This window comes from Vipera berus (assembly GCF_964194415.1).
Source record: "Vipera berus genome assembly, chromosome: 2".
Classification (NCBI taxonomy): Eukaryota; Metazoa; Chordata; class Lepidosauria; order Squamata; family Viperidae; genus Vipera; species Vipera berus.
The window spans coordinates 217381465-217403567 of record NC_138203.1 but is presented as its reverse complement, the minus strand read 5'-3'; the positions used below and the strand labels follow the sequence as shown (position 1 = coordinate 217403567).

Here is a 22103-nt window from a genome sequence, read left to right as displayed (position 1 = left end):
ATAGCAATAGCACTTAGACTTATATACCACTTCTCCTCTCTAAGCGGTTTACAGCCCCTCTCTAAGCGGTTTACAGAATCAGCATATTGGCCCCAACAATCTAGGTCCTCGTTTTACCAATCTCAGAAGGATGGAAAGTTGAGTTGAACTGCTGGCAGCCAGCAGTCAGCAGAAGTAGCTGCAGTACTTCATTCTAACTACTGTGCCGTCTCAGCTCTATAAATGATGAATTTCTGATCTTTGTTGTTTGACTTCCATAGAATTTGGTCAAAGAGCCCTTAAGTTTCAGCATGTTTGAAACAAATGTTTTCTAATCTCATAATCAATTTCTAGCACCCTGCTTTTACTGGGAGCCTTTCTCATGACTCAGTGATTTTCCCTCCCCCCCCCTCCAATTCTCCACCAAAATCATGCAGGATTGGAGCATCAGATACATAAATGAACTAGAAAACACTGAAAGATTCATTGCAATGTTGTTGGGTTATCACTTCAAAGCAAACTGTTTGAAACATCAAAGAAATTGAATTCCATCACACTCCAGTTCAAAACAGTTTTGCTTTTTAGGCACACCAACCTTTTTTTCAAATAAACAATTTGAATCAAATCCATCGGAAGAATTAATTTGAATCAAGTCTTCCTTCATATTCTTAGTATCTGTTCCCAGTCTTAAAAGAATATTGACATCTGAAAATGCTAAACTCTATTTCAGAGGAAAAAAAATGTGTAATTACATGTTCCCAAACATAACAACTTTAGGACTTTGTGAAAACATACTTTTTAATTATGTGTAATTTCCATTGCGTCTCCAGCAACACAAAGATGTAAATACCTCTTTTAAATAGATACAAAGGGGGTCCATTAATTCTGAAATATTATTTTTGTTGAACAAGCTAAACTCTTAGAACTACTGAATTGTTTTATAAGGATGCTAAGAACTCAAATTCCTTATTCTATTCCATATTTTAAATGTGCATGTCAAATTGATTTATCAATAACAAGTATTTATATAAACTAGTTAAAGGGAACGTGTCATAACAATTACTGAATATTTAAAATGAGATGAAAACACCCCCAGCCAAATAAAGATGTTAATTTTGTTAATGATGTTGTAAATATTGCCATTGGGCAGCAACAAATAGTATTTACCTTTAGCATAGGAATGATAAAAACTCACAATTATCATAAATGATTTAAAGGAAAAATCCTAGCATCTATACAAATATACCATATAACAGCATTTTTAAAAATCAGTTATAAAATTTCTTTTACCCTATAGCATCAATCTGACATGAGAAAAAGGATTAACATGCAACTTTCAAATAGTAAGGTTGATAGCAATTTTTGAATTGATACAATAATAAGAGGAGAGATGGCTAAGCTACGATATTTTAAACCCAATTAATTAAAGAACCTACGTGGAAATATTCCAAAAGAAGGAAGTCTTGGAGGAAGTCTCAGGCATATTATTCTGTTAAGGGAACTGTATGATTGAAAAACAAGACATAAGTAAACAGACATTGAAATCCCCTTGCCTATTCATCCATCAGGAATATGTCTTTTACACAACACATTTAAAATGTTGAATAAAGTGCTGTGGTAAGAAAGACTGGATTTTTTAAGACCAAAATGTTTTCTAAAACATAATAGAATCTAATGCACAGGACATGAAATCTGGCATAATTTGGAACCTATACTCAACTGACTTGGGGAATCACTACTTCCTTTTACTATTAAGAGTCACTTGAACAAACTGGGTGTCAATGCCCTGTGGGCTCGACATTGACAGGAAGGGGGAAGGAGACGACAACAAATGGCTGAGCGGTTCCTTGGCTGAGCTGCCAAACAGCTGTTTGGCGCAAGAAGGCATGGGGGGAGGAGAACAGCAGCAGGACGATTGCCGGGAGAAAGCCAGAAGGGAAGCATTAGGAAGAAAGACAGCGGAGGCCAGCGGCAGGGATGACGCCAGGGAAGGAGCCAGGGGCGGCCTTACCTGGATGAGTACTGACTGCGGGGGCTCCGGCTACCCTCGTAACGAAGCCAGTTTGGCTGGAAATGGGGGCCCATTGGGAGGTCCTCCGGTTTATAGTAGTCCCCTCCATGACCAAGGCCATTATCCTGGGACTAGAGTGGCTAGAGAAGTGGGACCTACAACCTGGTGGAAAGGGGGATACCGGAAGTTACGGATTGGGGTTGGCCCTAGACCACCTGCTCATGAACAAGCAAAAAAGGGCGGGGAGAGAAACAGGGAGGCAGCTGTGGGGCAGGGGAGTGCAAGGGTGGAAGCCCCCTTCCCAGAGGTGTATACTGACCTCGCTGAGGTGTTCAGTGAGCATGAGTGCGATGTGCTACCTCCTCACCAGCCAACTGACTGTGCAATCAACATCCTCCAAGGTTCCAAGCTGCCGAAACCCCGGATGTATGTGATGACGTCCAAAGAGATGGGGGAGCTGCGTCACTACATTGACAAGAACTTGGCAAGGGGTCTCATCCAGCCGGCATGGTCTCAGATTGTGGCTCCAATGCTCTTTAAGGAGAAAAAGGATGGATCCCTGTGCTTGTGTGTGGATTTCCTCATTAACTCTTGTTTTGTTGTCATTAAAGGCTTGTCAGACCATTCCGGATTTTTGCCAGCTTCCTTGACGTCTACCACTTTTTTTTTCTTCTGTGGGAACCAGGGGTTGGTAAGGACTCTGACACTGGAACTGCATAGAAAGCTCTGGCAAGGAATATAAGCAAATTTATCATCTGAACCATCATTTACATGGAGAGTGTATTAAGGATTCCAGTTGCTGCTTTGACTCAGGCAATGGTATGTCTTGGGCTGGCCAGGTCGTATGTCTAAATAGAAGCAGTAGGAATGACGACTAATATACCTTGAACCAACTCCCATAATTCCTGAATAGGATGATGACCAATGGATGAGAGATTTATTTATTTATTTATTTTATTAAATTTGTATACCGCCCTTCTCCCGAGGGACTCAGGGCGGTGAACAGGGCACATATAAATAGAGAATACAAAAATTAAAAAGGATTAAATAATTGCCCAGATAAAAACAATAACAATATAAAAACCCCATTAAAAACCCTAACATCCCCCATCAGGCCAGGCCAGCTTGTTCAAATAAATGGGTCTTCAGACCGCGTCGGAAGGAGCGAAGGTCCGGTGCCGTCCGGAGCTCGACCGGCAGCTGGTTCCATAAAGCCGGAGCGCCCACAGAGAAGGCCCTCCCCCTGGGGGCCACCAGCCAACATTCTCTGACCGGAGGCACCCTGAGGAGGCCCTCTCTGTGGGAGCGCACAGGGCGGAGGGAAGTTGACGCCGGCAGCAGGTGCTCCCTAAGGTACTCCGGACCCATGCCATGTAGGGCCTTAAACACCATTACCAGTACCTTGAATCTCACCCGGAAGACAACTGGTAACCAATGCAGTTCACGGAGCAGAGGTGTAACATGGGAGTATCGGGAGACTCCCAACACAACTCTCGCGGCTGCATTCTGTACCAGTTGGAGCCTCCAAGTGGTCCTCAAGGGCAGCCCCATGTAGAGAGCCCCATGTAGAGAGGTAAGAGATCACCTTACCTCTGAAGATACCATCCACAACTGCTGGCAAAACATCAGGAAATCTGTTGTCTGGATCATGGTCACTAAATCTGAAGACCAACACTGCCCAACAAATACCTGTCATGAAAGCCTACATCAGCATATTGCCAATTAAACTTTTTTAGTCTGATATGGAGATATTATGGCTGAGCCTAGTGCCTTTTCACCAAAGTAGGTGTTCTAATGCAGATCTGCAGACCCTCCTCTATCATGGAGCACATATGTCCAATTATCCTAAAATTATACCTGTCCTAAAGATTCCTTCAATGAAGAAGAGGCAAAACTACGTAATTGAGTCTAAGATGTGCCCGTGAGCTTGTAACCTCTGAACTGTGAGATGTAAATGTAAAGCTGTGGTGAATTTATCTAGCCTCCCCCAACTCATAATGAAAAACGTTGTTTGAAAATATAGGTTATGAAGCATTGTGCCCTGTTTGAAACAGAATCTTTTCAAGATCAAAGGTCTTGAGTTATCATGACAGTGGCAATAAGGAACGTCTCAAACTTCACTACACACACACAGTCACTCACACACACACAAGTACTTACACCAAGTCCATCATTGCTTCAACATGCAATGCCTTTGGCTTTTTTGCTTAATCTTGACTTTGCCACGACACATACATCTATCTGCATTCTTGGATCTCACTGGTGTTTCACTCTGGATGGTCTATAGATACCCCTTCCTAATATTACTTTTTTTTTACTTCCTTCCTCAGCCTTAGTGATTTTAGATCCTTTACAACTTTGCAGTTACTTCTGCTGCGATCTTAATGCCAGCTTCAGCCATGAAAGTGGCAGAATAATTCCTCTCCTTTGCAGGGAAACGTTTATGTTTGGCACTAAGTGAAGTCTCTTGAAAACACATGGACAATCATGCAACTTACAGCAAGCATGACTGACAGGTAGTTACCTCCTGAAATGGAGAGGGATTTAATCTTTTCACAACTGAGACACCAGACTAAGACAATGAAAAATTATCTCTTGATTAATGCTGCTAGAGGTCTGGAATATCAAATTAGGGTCAATCAAATTTTTCCTTGGCATTATTTTAACTAAGAATGTAGCTTATTTTTATTTTATTTTATTTTAATTCCATTTATATCCCGCCCTTCTCCGAAGACTCAGGGCGGCTTACAAGCTTAGCAGTAGCCTTCATTCTATGTATATGCCTGTTTATTAGGGCTTTCACACACACCCCCAAGCGGCATTATTACAAAGTCAGCTTAATTGCCCCCAACAATCTGGGTCCTCATTTTACCTACCTCAGAAGGATGGAAGGCTGAGTCAACCTTGAGCCTGGTGGGATGCGAACCTGCACTAATTGCAGGCAGCTGGTGTTACTTAAGGAGGCATTAGCCCACTGCTTGCATCAGTCATGACATCTGGCAGCTGAACAAGGCATGGTCAGAACTACCATAAACTTAACAATGATGTAGCATCATCAGTACCAATGCATTCAGTTCTAAAATGCTACAGAAATGACTTCGTGGAACTATTGATCTACTGCTTTATAGCCCTCAAGTGGTTTCTAACTCACTTCCTCTGCATGTTGCTTGTGCCCATGTTTTGACCAAAATAGCCCTGTCTTGCATCAATTAGGGATCAATTCCCAAAAGCAAAATTTCCCATAGGATGAATATTAAGAAAAAAATACCGTTCTTGGCAGCTCTTGATATATTTGCATTTGTATGCTTTCTGAACTCTTCTTTGCTTTTTTCTTCTCCTGCCCACTTTATTAGAACTCAGTTGGCTGGAAATAAATTTAAGAACACATTCAGAGAGCATATCCATTGGACCAGAAAACACACAAAATACAATTGTGGCCTGTGTGTTGAAGTGACCCAGTTTCACCCAAAGAAAAATCCCTCCTAGAGCAAGAAAAGAAAACTTGTATGTTCCCATTAAAAGGTGCTAATTCAACAGCATTTTCAGAATAGATGCATACAAGTGAATTTGAGAGGGAAGAAAGTGGCCTTTAAAAAAGGAGCCACGTCTACAAATCATTCAAGATTGTCTGAGAACAAATTCCAGCAAGGCCAATCAACTAAGAGCAAACGGCAGACGTAGGAAAGCAAGTGCATTTTTAGACAAACTGAGGAGATTGGTAAACTATGGCCTATGTTGTTCCCAAGTTAATTATTGTGGCTTACTAATCCCTGCTCTAAGCTTGCAAATACTTAAGGCACCTTTGTAAAACTTTAATTAATCATACTGGGTAAAGGTTTCTATTAAATCTACATGTCTGTTAAATCCAAATGTGTGCCCTTTTCATCACTTGACATTATTTGTGCAATTGGAGAATTGATATAAATGGTTGCATTTGTAGGGGGGGGGAGAACCTGAATGGTCATTAGTCTCTTAAATAGAGGTTAATTCTGAATTGATTTTTTTATGTATCCAGTCTGAGATCTGTTCAACAGATTTGACTCTATTTGACCTCCCCATAAATAAATTTTGGTCCACTCACTTTTGGAGTGCTGCATTTGACAACCCTTGAATTGATGGAAATTGTACGGTTCTGGTGTCCTTTGGTCTCAGTAGTCACCTATTTCATCTACCTGGTCCTTGCTTAAGCAGGGATAGTCCTTCTGCATACAAAGCTTCTGTCCTCACACCGATCTATGGACATTTCTCCAAATGACTTTTGGAGGGTGCAAATGAGCGAGTTCCATCATAAAGGATTATATAGATCTGGTATTAGATAACATGGCTCTCAACTAGTAGAAAGTTCACAGTCAGTAGAAAGCAATGGTGTAAACAAATGTTGATTGATCAATTCATCTTTCCTTGATCAGTGACCCTTTCTATAGTTCTTCAAAAAGTTCATATGGTAAACTAATATAATTGATCATAGCCATAGCAGTAGGCAGTAGGCCCTCTCAATTCCTGGCAAATAGATGGGGAAGAAATAGAGGTAGTGACAGATTTTATTTTCCTGGGCTCCAAGATCACTGCAGACGGGGACTGCAGCCAAGAAATTAAAAGACGCTTGCTCCTGGGGAGGAAAGCCATGGCAAATCTAGACAGCACACTAAAAAGCAGACACATCACCCTGCCAACAAAAGTGTGTATAGTCAAGGCTATGGTCTTCCCAGTTGCAATGTATGGCTGTGAAAGTTGGACCATAAGAAAGGCTGAGCACCAAAGAATTGAGGCCTTTGAACTATGGTGCTGGAGAAGACTCCTGCAAGTCCCTTGGACTGCAAGGCAATCAAACCGGTCAGTCTTAGAGGAGATCAACCCTGACTGCTCTTTAGAAGGCCAGATCCTGAAGTTGAAACTCAAATACTTTGGCCACCTAATAAGAAGGAAGAACTCACTGGAGAAGAGCTTAAAGCTCTTGATCTTGATCTCTTGATCTCTGTTGTTTCATCTTCCTTGTTCCCCCATCCCTTCAATTCAGTGCCTTTGAAAATGATAAATCTCAACCACCAATAAAGCTGGACTTTGTGAGGATGATCTGTATGAGAAGAGATGGATGACACTGTTTTCTAGCTAAAAGAGTTTGGGGGGAAATAACTGGAAGGAGCAATGGCTCACAAAACTACATAGGTTTTGTTTACAACATGCCCCAGTTTCAGCCCCTGATACCAATACATAATTTATTTGTTTTTTAAAAAATTAATCAAATTTATATAGCTGCCCATCTCACCAAAAACAACTCAGCATACAACAAATAGAACAATGTATATAATAACAACAGATACAAAGATATAAAAACCCATGTTAAAAATAAATATTTTAAAAATAAATATACAAACCCTAGGTAAAAGAGAGAAGAAGGGCCATTTCAGCAATGGAGCCATCAACTCTTGTCTCTGGTTCCCTGGGAGACCCAGGTCTGTTAACATTACCAATCCTTGAGGGACTATTGGGATATTAAAGACATGAGCTAGTCTAATCTCAGGAGGAAGAATGTTCCTTTAAGTATGCACCACAGCAGAGAAAGCATGCCTCTTGGGGCCCATCAGATGTAGGTCCCTAGTGGGTGACACACGCAGTATACTTTCATGCTAGATCTAATAGCATGGGCTAGGCTGATCTAATCAGGAAGAGATGACCCAGTCCCATGATATGGAGGGTTTTATAGGTAATTCTCAACTTGCACCCAATTGCTTAATGACTGTTTGAAATTACAATGGACTTCAAAAAAGGCTATTTTCAACCCCTCCTCAAAGTTGTGACTGCCGCACTCCATCCTCCACCATCAAGTGACTGCATTTTGGACGTTTGGCCATTGGTGTCATGGTTCCAATAGATAGAACCGAATAAATCAGAACTCCGAGGCTTGCATCTTCCTCAAAGAACATGTTTATTCGATACAAAATATCGGCACCATCAAAAGTGAAACCAAGTCTGAAATTCCCTCCAAAGAGTTACACTATTACAAAGTAAAAGTTCCAACCTCAGGGCTATGCAATGACTACGTTACCCAACAGAATAGTTTCACAGGCTTTCTAACATAACATCCGACCCTATTCTCCCCAGTGAGTGAGTGACCTTGGTTCCCACAAGACACAATATTGTTTAGACTAGCAGAGATACTCCGTTCTCCCTCCCTTTAATGTGTGGCAACCTAGAATGAGCAAGATGGCTGCAGCCAAGTTCGTTGTAGAGTTAACAATTGGCTTGCATTTGTTACCAGCTGTAGTAACCCACAGCCACAAAATCATGATTTGCAACTTACTTACTTATTAGATTTGTGTGCTGCCCATCTCATCTAGAGGCAACTCTAGAAACTAGCAAAAAAAAACACCTGTTCCAAAGAATGGATTTGCTTAATAACCACATGATTCACTTAAAGACCACATGATTCGCTTAATCACGATATCTTCCTTTATGACCATTGTAAAACCAGTGATGAAGTCAAGCCTGGGCATCTGGTGACTAGACTTGTAACTTTAACAACTTATGACCAAGATTTCATGCTCCATTGTGATTGTAAGTCAAGGAATACCTGTAAAAGTTAAAACCAACCTTGTAAAAAAAAATTGGAAAGACTCTGACCAGCCTCTGTTCATCGTACCGAAATAGATGGGCCAAATGACTTAACCTTATCTTAGAGGATTTCTTCTGTTCTATTCCTAAGTTACATATCTGATGTTCATTATAACGAATATTGTTTGATGGGTTTCAGTATATTTATTGTAACAATAATATTTGTCTTTGTTTTTTAATATAAAATTCCAGTTATTTAGAATTTAGAGTATAACATATTTTTCATGCAGCATAACTTCTAAACCTTGGGATTTAAAATACTGTAATTACACCAGGAGATTTCAAACATTACCTTTAGTGCATTATTTTCTACCCTTTTACAAGTAGGAAAGTGCTTCACCTAAAGGTACAAATGACATTTCTCCCAGTGTAATATGCAATAGTTCATAACCATCAATTGAGGATGTTGAATGATCCTCTTGTTATGTATCTTGGGCTGGTGGGTTGTTTTATTGGTAGTTGGGAGGTATATTGTGTAATTTTTTTTATGATGTTGTTGTGTACACTACCAAGAGACCTGCAATGAGGATACTATAAAAGAATTATGCTAAAAATAAATATTTTCTTTTCTGGTTCAGTTCAGGTTCAGCAGGCATGGTAAAATTATTATAGCAGAGGCTTGGCTTAAATGTGAGTGAACAATGAACTTCCATTCCAGAATTACTTTCCATTTGATTTCGTTTGCTGGAGGAAAGAGGGATAAAGATGTGCTTTGTGATTGGCAGGAGGTTTTTTTTAAAAAACAAAAAAGAAAAACAAAGGAAATATTCCTATTGCAGTGTCATTTCTCCTGCTAATGCCCTACCCAAGCATCAGGGCAGCTTCTGCAAATGAACTGACATGTTAAGAATAAAGCAGAGGATGATAAGCATTATAGAAGTTGGAAAATTGCCCCAATGCACATATACCCACTGAACAGAGGTGACTTTTTATATGTGCTGAATTCCCCTGAGTTGCATATTATGAATTTCTCCCAGAATTCCACTTGTCATAACCTGAAGAAAGATCACACAGACTAATTTCTATAAAGGGCACCTTATGCATTAGAACGCCTTTTTTGTATGGCAGCTATTGCAATAAATCAATATAAATTGACCCTCATATTGGTTGCCACTTGCTTAGGAAGCATGGGAGATCTAGCTCTCAGTGCCATCTGCACTTTCAAACCATTCTCTGCTCAGCAAATATCTCAAGTTTGTTTAATTTCTTCCTGAAACCATAATGATGGGAGCGCTCTCTAGTCACACATATTAGCAACCTAGTCCAGTTTCCATTTGATGGGAATCAGCCATGGCCAGCTCGTCACAATCAAGTTGCTGCAACCAACTCACTGAAGCCAACTCCCCATGGGACAAGAGTTACAATAATGTCAAAGAAATGGTGGAATAGAATAATTAAAGAAATGATGCCAAAGGAGGGACAAAATTTTATTTATTCCCATTTATATCCTGCCCTTCTCCGAAGACTCAGGGCGGCTTACAATCTAAGCACAAATCAAATGACAAAAATTTAAATATTTTTAAAATTATTTTTAAATAATTAAACTGGAGTGTTGAATTGTCCCACAGTGAGTTGTCCTGTGGTGAAGTTGTCCCACAGTGAGTTGGCTATGGTGAGTTGGCCATGGCAAGTTGACCATGGCAGGTTGGCTGTGGTGGGTTGGTTGCAACGAGTTGTCCCATTCTGATCAGGCTATTGTCATACCGTTACACAGAAATAAAGAAAACAAATAGGATCCTACAACTTATATGCCTATTAGTTTACTAAACATGATTTAAATGAACTCTATATCAGATTTTTAAATCTAAAAGCAGTGGATTGGGTACAAAATAAATATACTGTTGTTGAAGGATAGGTACAGAGGGGAATGAACAACATTAGATCATTATTTCGTTCTCCATTATTCTGCACCCCAAGGTTTTCTTTTTGCAACTTTTGTTGATTTTAAATCTGCTTTTAACCTAATACCAAGAGAGAAACTGTGGGAGGACTCTGAGACATTCCACTACAAGTTAACAATAAACTACTAGAAAACAAAATTTTTGCTTTTTGTCCAATACAAATCATACAAATCAAAAATGGCAAATATGAGGGACTCAAACTGAGCAGGTGTGCATCAACAAATACCTTGAAGTGTCGTTCCATGCTTCCCTATTCTGGAATACTTTTTTTAACCACAGGAGTGTTACATAGAGTACGTATCTCTACAGGTATCATAACATTTTGCCTATTATATCCCTGCATTTATATCCTTGCAAGCTATGACTTCTTTATAGCTATCAAATCATATAGCAAATCTGTTCTGCAAAGTTTCATGTTCTTGAAATATTCAAAATAAGCTGCTTCCAAAAATGCTATCTTATAAGTAGAGACAACGTGTTGGATGCTAGAGCATGATTTATTTCTATTACCTTTTGATTAAAGGTAATCCTACTTTCCATATGTCTGATCCCATTAGTATTTAGAGGTCATTTTATTTCATCATCGATTTGAAAAGCCATGGATAAAATTAATTTAGTCAGCTTCTTTATGAGAAGTGTGGGGTCATTCTGTTTTGATAATGCTAGAACTGCCCTCAAAAAATGAAGATATGTAGATTTTCAAACAAATTAAACAAGGAGTCCCACTCCATTATTTATTAGATTCTCCCAAAGGAATTCACTCCAGCCTCTTATTTATCATACGTCATGATTCTGAAATTTCATAAGATCCTCACTTTAGCCAGGTTGGATGCACTGCCCTTAGCAATCCTTTTGGGGTGTTTTAAAAGAACTTCCATGCCTCTTCAATTATGTTCATGTGATGATGGTTCAATAGAAACTCTAAACCATACGCTACTATGCTATGTCCTAAATGAGAACACTAAACAGATCTTCATTTATACAATCTTGAAGCCATGTCCAGGCAGGGAGTATGATTTCTACTTACTGTTGTTTCTTTTGGACAAGGACTCAATAATGTGTTCCCTGGTTGTCAGGTTTTAAACCACCATCTATGCTATAAATTGCACCATTAATTAACTGTGGAATTCTTGATTTAGCACTGATATTATCTAGTTCAATTATGAAACATCTACAAACAAAGGACCAGACTCAGAGAGCACCAAGGATTTCGCTATTCAGCCCTGAGCTACAGATATTCTCTTCTGTCGGAACCACATATGGTCATCAAAGGCTTCAGAAAGCCTGCAAAAGGGAGAAAAATGCGTGTATGTAACCTAACCTCCACCAAGAAGCATCTGCTCTTTCTGCATGAATGCCTACAACACCCTGTCCTGCCTGCCAGTCGCAGATACAAACCTCCAGTAAGCTGCACATCCAAGGCTAAAGGAGCTGATAAACTCCAGGATGCAGAGAGGCCCACGCACAGCCAGTTAATCTTACCAGAATTCAACTGAATTTTTTTTGTTCCCCATACAGCCTCCCACAGCCTCCAGGCAGCACCAAAGAGCATCCAGGCAGCACCAAAGAGCATCCACGGCATCGCTCACTTCACCCAGATGGAGTTATATAACTGGGCATCATCTCCATACCGATGATATCTCGTCCCATGGTGATGGATGATCTCACCCAGTGTTTTCATGTAGATGTTAAAACGGAGGGAAGAAAATATTGAGCCTTGAGGCACCCCACAATGCAGGGGCTGTGAGGTGGACCTCTCGCTCCCTACCAACTCTGATTGGGACCAGTCTTAAAATGAAGGAGTTAAAGCAGCATAAAACTATCCCACTCCCCATCCCCCAACTGCATGTCAGTCCTAAAGGATACCACGGTCGATGATATTGAAAGCTGCCAAAATATACAAACATATATAACCCCATGTGAGTTACTTTGCAGTTTTTTCTCATTCTTTTGCTTTGCAAACAGCCTTTGAATGCCATACATGAAACTTGGATTATCTCAGAGAAAGGTGTGCCCCATGTAGAGGTGTTTGAACACTTCCCAATATAGATATCTTCTCATTCTGTGAATTCATTTTGTTCTCGCTTGCCTTAAACAAACTGTGACTGAACTGAGATCTCTTGGCTTAAAGATGAAGGTGGGGTGGGATTAGAGAGTGAAAAATCAGTCACATGCATGAACAGAAAGGACATTTTAAGATCACACATCCTAATAGTGCTAGCACATTTGCCCAACCAGAGAAAAAGAGACAAACGCCTTGGCATCTCAAACCAGTCAAAGCTGAGAACACAATTCACACACAGGCAATCAGGGTTCCTAAGAATCTAAATGTTTTCCCCTGAATAAACAAGAACTAGGACAGATGCCAAGGAAATGTGGCTGGCCGTCAGAGATACCAGGGGCAAAGATACAACTATGAAACTCTTTCTGGATCTTTCTTTCCAATCTCAGTCCTGTGATCAAAAAGACAGGAGCAAAACACCACATAAAATTGCTCCACCTAAAATGAGTCACATCCTGTTTAACAATATCCTGCTGCATATTCTTATGTTCATATGGCTCTTATTTTAAACAAAGAACCTAATTTCAGAATGTTGCAAGTCCAAAGCATAGCACAGACACAGATATGAACATAAAACTATTGAGTTTTTCCAATGTAATGATGAGCACTTAACAGGCTCCCAAGCTCACAGAGTAGGTACTGCCCTTCAGTAACATAAAGAATTTAAAAAAAACTATTTCAAAGAATAACTTTTATTTTTAAATATCTCAGCATAACAGATTGTGTCCTTCAATTGGATTTCTTGATAGAATTGTGAATTGATGAAACACTATTCTCTAGGACTGAAGACTATAAGTAAGCATCAGAGTGCTTGTGGAAACCTTTTTCTTAAGCATCCTGTCCCATTTAACATTTTATAATTTTTTTAAAAATGACTATAAAAATTGCAACATTTTGACATCCTGCAAGGCAAGGCTCCAATTTTCAACAATATGTCTATCACTCAGGATCCCTTTCATACAAACTAACCTCATAAGCCTAAGGAATGTCTTCATCTCGGTATATTGAATGTACATAGACCCCCTTAGTCCAAAAATGGCAAGTAGCAAAGATAAGAGATTATGAGAAATAACTATAGAATAAGTTGTTGTGCAGTGACTGAGGTTTTAGGATTTTGCAAGAGCCCTCACATCAGGCCCCTAAAATTCTAACTATGTCTACCTAGCCAAAAAGATTGCAGAATATGCTCTAGGCACTTCAGAGAACAAAACAGCTCAAGACAAACAGCTTGGTAAAATGCAAAACAAATGTGAATGTCATGGTTCCAATAGATGAAACCAATTAAAAGAACTTCAAGGCAAAGATTTCTTCCTTAAAGAACATTTTATTCAGGAAACAAAGTATCAGCACTTACATAGTTGAACCTAAGACGGAAGTTCCCTCCCCCAGATACAAAGTAACAAGTTGTAATTCCCACCCTAGAAAGGCTGTCATAAATCACATTCACCAATTATTCTGAAATGCAGGCTCTCCTCCCAACTTCTCAACCTGCCAAAACTTTATCTAACATTGGCCTTGAGTTCACACACAGCTGCAATTATTATGGCTAACTGAAACCGCTCGAGCATTCCCCTCCCCCCCCTTCTACATCTAAATATCTCAAACAGCAGAAAAAGCACAGGAAAAGCAAAATTTAAAATGCTTGCAGTTTCTTAATTGTCTCAACGTGACAAATACCTGGACAATCTCACGTTTTTAGAACATAGGAACATAAAAAGAGCCCTACTAAGTCAGGTCATGTTGGTTTGACATTCCATGTCATATGAGGTCTAGTAGAAACATTCTGGAAGCTGATAAGCAGGATATAAGGACAATAATTCTCTTCCACTCTTGCTCACTGTCACCAGGATTATTAAGGCAACCTGCTTTGCAGGTTTGGAGGAAATCAGTACCTTGGACAGCTCCGTCTGAATACAAATTGAACTTCTCCATATAATAGTTACACTACTTATACTTCATACCTCAATTTATCCGCAACACCCACACCATATCCTGAACATTGCTTAAAATGTCTTGATTCCAATCAGCTACTGATCAAAACTTAGCATGTAAAAATGCAGTAAAGGACAAGTATAAAATAAGAATTGGTCTAGAGCAGGGGTGGGGAACCTTGCCTCTTTTATGACTTGTGGACTTCAGCTCCCAGAATTCCCAGGCCAGGCTGGGTCAGGAATTCTGGGAGTTGAAGTCCACAAGTCATAAAAGAGCCAAGGTTCCCCACCCATGGTCTACGGCTTGGACTGAAGAAATTTGTTTTAACATCATCTGGATGGGATAATCTGGTCCCTGAACCTGATTTTCTTCCCTGACTTTATAACTGGGAGGTGAGTGGGAGAGAGAGAGAGAGAGGAGTGGGAGAGAGAGAGACTTTATTTTGGTCAGTGAGCTGTTTAAAACAAGATATAAAACAAGATACAAAAAAAATCCAACCATGGAAGTCTAACACACTTAGATATAAATAAAATAATGAAACACTGCACTCTATTGAATCTATGTCAAGGAAATAGGGAAGAGTAACTGACTACTAATGCACACTTAGGTTGCTCTTACCACTGATTCTGATTTTATTCCCCATTCAGATCCTCTTTTCTTAGCCATTGAGGTTGAAATGCCCCTAAATGTCTCTTTGATCAATTGCTGATGTTTGATCCTCATCAGGCTCTGATCAATATTCCTGATGATTATAAAATATTGGCATAATGAATTCAACTACTCCACATTAAAAACACATGAGTGTTTATTTCCTGTCCTCCTTTCCTGTCTCTTCTCCCTGGGCTTGAATAAGCTATTCAGGTTATTATCTTTGGGTTTATTCTTAGACAGCTGGAATAAGCTGCATTTGTCATTAATACTAGATGAGTACAGAGAATCAAGTGTAGCTTCTCTGACAATCCAAGAAAATTAAGCTGACAAAGGCAGATTAGGCACATGGATGTATTTTTTAAAAAAAATCCCTAGGTCTGATCAGAAGAGAAAGAAAGCTAAGGAGACTCCTTGAACCAAGACCCAGTTCACAGTGAAATCATGTTTGTTCTTCAAGGTGTCGAGTACAGAAGACCTGTGGGATAATTTTTCATCCCTCTCCTTTAGGGGAATAAAATGTGAAGACATGAATGTCGTCATGCCAAAGGTTTACAATTCAAAACATAACTCAGAAACAAACCCATGGCTTCAGATTCTAAAAAATTCTCTTGTAGATACCATTTACCAGAGGAATCAAGAGGGAACTCTGCTGGGGGCACAAAGAGGAGGGATAGGATGCAAAATGTTTGGATGGATTCCTGTCACTGTGCCAAAAAAACCTCATATTCTAAACTATAAATCACCCTGCAGAATTAAGGTTCATACAAAGGGATTCAAATTCACAGAGCTAGACGCGGAAAGTGAGGATTAATCCGAACAAACCTGAAGTCATCTAGAACAATCTGGATGCTATATCCTTTAACTGAACTTGGTGATATGGACAGTCATGGCATCAGTTAAATTATTTTTTATTCATTATTTATTTATTTGTATGCTGCCTTTATTATTTTACAAATAACTCAAAGCAGCAAACATATCCAACATATCTTCCTCCTCCTGTTTTCCCCACAACCATCATCCTATGGAGTGAATTGGACTGAAAGAGAGTGACTGGCACAAAGTCACCCTGCTGGCTTTTATGGCAAAGGTGAGAGCTCATGGTATCCTACTTTCTAGCCTGGTACCCTAAGAACTAGACCAAAGCGGCTCTCTAATTATACTTTATTTAATATATTCCTATATCCCTTCCTAAGTGCAATAAAGCAATAAAAATAGCAGTAAAATACTTAAGAAACAATATATTATTTAAATATAAAACAATAGCCAATTAAAAATATATTCATTGTAAAAGTGGAGTGGGAGCATCTTCTCTCACACTGGAAAAGCCTGGGTAAAGAGATGGTCTTCAAAAGATGCCTATAAGGTTTCCTCTTTAGTGGCTCCTGAAAGTCAGAATGTAGAGCATTCTAGAGGGGAGATGTCACCACAGAGAAGGACCACCTGCAATAGGTACCAGATATGTAGCAGGATTATTCCTGATTATCTCAGGGAATCACTAGAACTTTTACAGGGAATAGGATCTATCTAGGGCCTGACATGTGATAACCCAAACCTTGAACTTGGCCTGATAGTCATTTGGTGGCCAGTCCAGTCACTTCAACTAAAGTTTAACATATTGATTACATGCCATCAATTCATTACCAACTCTTAGCAACTAGGTAAATTTTCTCCACAATGATCAATCCCTAATCTGGTCCTTCAGCTCATCATTATATGCTTTCAGTGGCTATGTCTTTATGACAGCATCTCTGTGGGAAACTTTTCCATTTCACTTCCATACCTGTCTTAGAATTTATCCTCTACTAATTATGATGTCACTCTGATCTATCCATGAGCTAGGACAACACTATGGCAACTGAGTTCCTATATTCTGTACTGATAGAATTTCTTCCATCACTTTGAGGCTGCAGGACTGGCATATAGGTGTTTGGTCATATCTTGGTATGGTGAGAATGTAAAAAATCCCATTACAATGAGCCGCCACAACAAAGCTGGTAGCCCTGGTCCTGTAAAAAGTCCTATTACAATGAGCCGCCACAAGAAAGCTAGTAGCCCTGGTCCTGCAGGACACAGACCTAGTTCAAGGGCTCCTGCCTCAACCTCCAAATCAAGCACATCACATAAGTACAAGGACTATGCTGCTGTTGTGATTGATACAGGTACTGGCTACACCAAGAGTGGCCTTGCTGGAGATGAAAAGCCAAGATCCATCCTGCCAAGTATTGTGGGGGTACCCAGGTTCAGGACAAAGGAAAGTCCATTGTATTACATTGGAAAGAACATTCCACAACGGCGTGCAGAGGTGAGCACACATTTGGTAATGACTCATGGTGTGGTCACTGATTGGGATGCTCTAGAGATGCTGTGGCACCATATATTTTACACCGAACTCAGTGTATGCCCTGAAGAGCTGGCTGTGCTGGTTACAGATGCTCCTATGTCCCCAACTACCAACCGTGAAAAGATGGCTGAGCTGCTGTTTGAGAACTTTGAAGTTCCAGCCATGTTTATTGCTCATCAGTCCCTTTTGTCCGTTTATTCATATGGACGTACTAGTGGGCTGGTGATTGGTTCTGGCTATGGAACTTCTTACACTTGTCCTGTCCATGATGGATATATCTTGCCACATGCCACCTATCGTCTGGACATAGCAGGCAATGCTCTGACAGAATATTTGGCCAAGCTTATGGGAGAATCTGGGAACCCTTTTCAAAAGGAAGAAATGGAAGTGGTGTGCCAAATCAAGGAGAAGTGCTGTTACATCCCTGAAGAGTATGAGGCTGAGCTAAATGCAGATGAGAAAAAATACCTCATGGACTACACTCTTCCTGACAGACAGGTCATTTCCATTGGCAGTGAACGCTTTCGTTGCCCAGAAGTCCTCTTCAATCCTACCATGCTGGGCTACCCAGAAGTTGGACTTCATGCCCAAGCAGTAGCCAGTGTTGAAAAATGTAAGCCAGAAAGATGGGCAGACCTGCTTTCCAATGTCCTACTGGCTGGTGGCACTACCATGCTCCGTGGCTTCTCTGAAAGAATTAAGAAGGAACTACAAAACATGGAACCCGAGAGAAAAGTGGGCATCTTAGCTTCTCCCAACCGCACCTTCTCTGCCTGGCTGGGTGGCTCCATTGTAGCCTCACTCAATGCTTTCCAAAATGTGTGGATCAGTCGACAGGACTACGATGAGAAGGGACCTTTCATTGTCCATCGCCACATTTTTTAACTGCGGCGATGAGCCAGACAGCTGAGACAGGATGAGCAGAGATGAGGGTTCAAGGGGCATCTTCTCAACAACATGCTGTTTTTGACTACACAGCTTCTGAGTCTGTCTTATCATTACTTCTAGAAATGGGTATGAACAGGGGAATGATGCTCAGAGCTATCAATTCATTTGCCTGTGACTAAGTGTAAAAGCATTGTAATTAACACACATCGGGAAGCACCGGACTACAAAAGCCTACCTCAGAAATTTGTTAAAATCCCTTTCAAATATAAGAAAACTTCAACAGACTAACATACAGTTATGTATTGATGGTTAGAGATAAAACTTTTCCATTCTAGAAGGCATTATTTTTTTACACACACAAATGTAAAGAAAGTTTCAGATGCATATCACACTTACTTTTTCTCATACAGACAGTTGAACCCAGAGGAAATAAAACTCTCACCACCCATTCCCCTTACCATCTTTTCTTTATTCATTCTGCACATTGGCTGTATAACTAAAGCTTAGCATGTCACACTGATACACTGGAACTGGAGAAAAAGAGGTGAAAATAAAGGACTATTTAAATTATGTGGCTCTTGTTTATAAATATTATAATTAGTGAATACTGTACAGTCGCTCCTAATAAATGCTGCTGCTAGATAGAGGATCTCATTCTAAGAATATGAGTCTATGGCATACACATGGAACTGCCCAGAGTCAGGCAGCATATGCTTTCAATAAATACCAGTAAGGGAAATTGAGATTGAAATCTAATAAAGAAGTAGCAAATAGGTGTTATCTGTGATAATGAGGGCATTCCTCCTCTATCAGCAGGTCATTGGGTTGATGCTAGACCACAGGTCTGCAACCCGCGGCTCCAGAGCCACATGCGGCTCAGCCGTCTCCTGCAGCTCCCAGTCCTCTGCCATGTGCAGTCCCCAAAAAAAAGTGGGACTAAAAAAGTTCAACCAATCAATTCAAATATGCAGGGTAGGTGCATATCTCGCCTTGGCTCCACTCTTCAGTCAAACCCTGTTCTGTGCATGCACGCATGTATGCCCATGTGCACACATTTTTTTGCGGCTCCCAGTTTTTCCTTTTGTGAGGGAACCGGTTCCGAGTGGCTCTTTCACTGTTTCAGGTTGCTGACCCCTGTGCTAGAGAGAGCAAGAAAGTAGCTTGTCCAAAGTCTTTGTCCTACATAGCCTCCTGCTCTGAATGTAGATACATTCCTTTGTCTTCTCCCCTTAAGCAACACTACAGCTGAGATATATTTATAATTACCTCACAGCTATAGAGTGTAGGAGCCTTAGTCTAGCTCTCTGGCCAAAAGTATGCTCTTAAGGTGGGGAGCAGAGAATGATGATAAGGCCTCTTCTTTCATGTCTCTGGAGCCAGTGTGCCAGGAACTTTAGAGATGGCCTTACTCCCCAAAGACCTGTGGATTCATTCTGCATCTTTTGCCCTGTCTCCATGACAATCTATGTAATTACCACTGGCGGTCTATTTGTTGCCATGGCAAATTTAAATGCATACTGATCTTTGTGTGTTACACTCTGAGTCATTGGCTAAGCTGCTAGTCACCCAGCTGGGTATGAGCATAATGTTGCTTGTTTAGCTCCATAAGAAAGGAACCAAACAGCTGGGGGTGATTAGAAAGAACTGCTTTACTGAAGGAATATTGGGGGTCTTAAGACATCTCAGGATCGTGAGCCTTAAATGAGATCATCTACTGCTGAATAAATTGTCTTCTCCCTAATATTCCCAAAATGAATTAACATTACTGGCAATTTAAACCAGCCTGTGGACTCATTCTCTGTAACCTGGGCAATTTTGACCTAAAGGTGTGGGCTATTTTTGAATTAAGTGATGGCTCTATGAATGAATATGGGGGGGGGGAACAACTATCTAAACCTGAGTAGATCACTGCAGGCCTCAAATACACGGGGAAGAAAGACAGCAGGAATGATGTGACATGGTGGGAAGGAAAAATTATTCAAGCACAAATACACATTTATATACTTATTGTCCTATTACCTGTATAATGCCTGATATGGACTACTTCTATATAACCTAAGAAAAATTTTATGGCCCATGAAGCAACCAATGAAAAATAACCATAGTTTTCTTAGCAATGAATGTGAGATGTTAGGGCAGTATTCTAGGTAATAATATATAGTGTAAACTGATCAACTATTTGGGCACTCTGAATGCGGAATGGGACAACTCATCACAGCCAACTTGCCATGGCTAACTTGCTGCAGGACCATGTGCTGTAGGATTCCTGTAGTTGCTTTTATTTTTGTCTCACCATTTTATCTCTTGTATCAAAGGACATCATTCTTATGACTATCAGCTTTTGTAATGCTTTGAGGAATAATAAAAGGAACGAATCCCATCTTGAAGTGTTCTGAGGAGAATTGTTCTGTGGCAATTTGGCCACAGCAAGTTGCCCGCGGCAAGTAGGCAGCAGTGAGTTAGCCACGGGGAGAATGCCTGGATGGGCATTCTGAGAAAAAGCATACACTGGACAAAATGAATTTGTTGGTAATACTTCAGTAATATTTTTGGCCAAACACTTTCTCAGGCAGTCAAGAGAGGTGTCCGGAGGTTAGAAGAGCACAAGTCAAGCTTAAGTTCAGCTGAATCCCATCAATGCATAAGCAATAGCTCTCTATAATCACTTTAACTCTATCAATTAGACATGTTGTAAATATTGAGCCATGTCTGCCTCCTGCTGATTAATTGGAAGTTATACTTGAGGTTACAGCACAGTGCAAAGATTAATAACTGTGTATCTTGCTGTTTTCAGGCTGTATGATTAAACTCTTGATTCAAAGCTGAATCTACAGTGCTGTGCTAATTCCCCCAGGCTTACACAGCAGTTAATTACAGACAGAGGTGGTCGGCATTTAGCCTGATCATAGCTCTTGATTTGGAAGTGCAGCCCCCCTCAGCCTTGGCTGGAATGCACCCAATCCTAGCCTTTCTATTCTGGCACAGGTTTGGCTATATAGCCCCAACTATTAAGAACACTGTTGAACTGGTCAGAAGCTGGAAAACTGCATTATAAGGTTGAGAAATCTGTTTCTGCTTGTGTCCCAGGTCTTGGTTTTGCTGCAGGACTTCATAAAACTGATCTTTGCACTCAAAAAATATCATGAAGCTTCCAAATGGGTCACAACAGGAGTCTGGCCACCTTTGATCTGACTACCAGAGAAATCTCTATTATCAGTTGTACTTCAAATTCCAGATCCTGTCATACCCGATTGTATTTCCAACCACAAACCAGAAAGTTCCAGAGTTGGACAATTTACTTTAGAATTTGGATGTTAGCAGATTCCATTCCAATGGTTTCCATTTCATTTAACTCAAGACAATTCCACATATGTGTTTAATTCATCCAAATTTAAAAAGGGACGGTGTGCTATCTTGTAAGAGCAAAGGGCAGCTCATTAAAAATGACATTGTCATGCCTTTGGGTTGTTTCTGGAAATCCTTAAATGGGTATTATTTTGTACTGGTTTTTGCAACTTTCCAAAGCTCATATCTGCATCACTTTTTGAAAGGGTTTCCATGTATCTTTCTCATTATATCCAATTTCTTCCCAATAGAAGAAACCTCCAATCACTGGATTATGTTCAAAATGAGCAGGGGGTTGGACCTCCAAGGTCCCTTCCAACTCTAGTAGTAGTAGTAGTAGTAGTAGTAGTAGTAGTAGTAGTAGTAGTAAATCTTGACATT

The 22103-nt window shown here is 40.2% G+C and overlaps 1 protein-coding gene across 1 annotated transcript; it reads left to right on the top strand.

Annotated features, from left to right (window-relative positions):
• Positions 1 to 17174: 17174 nt before the first annotated feature.
• LOC308664230 (actin, cytoplasmic-like) lies at positions 17175 to 18374 on the top strand (the record flags this gene model as incomplete). The annotated part of the gene is made up of 1 exon (XM_081321265.1): positions 17175 to 18374. One exon carries the CDS (start codon positions 17175 to 17177, stop codon positions 18372 to 18374), a length of 1200 nt encoding a protein of 399 aa, XP_081177391.1.
• Between the last annotated feature and the right edge of the window lie 3729 nt (positions 18375 to 22103).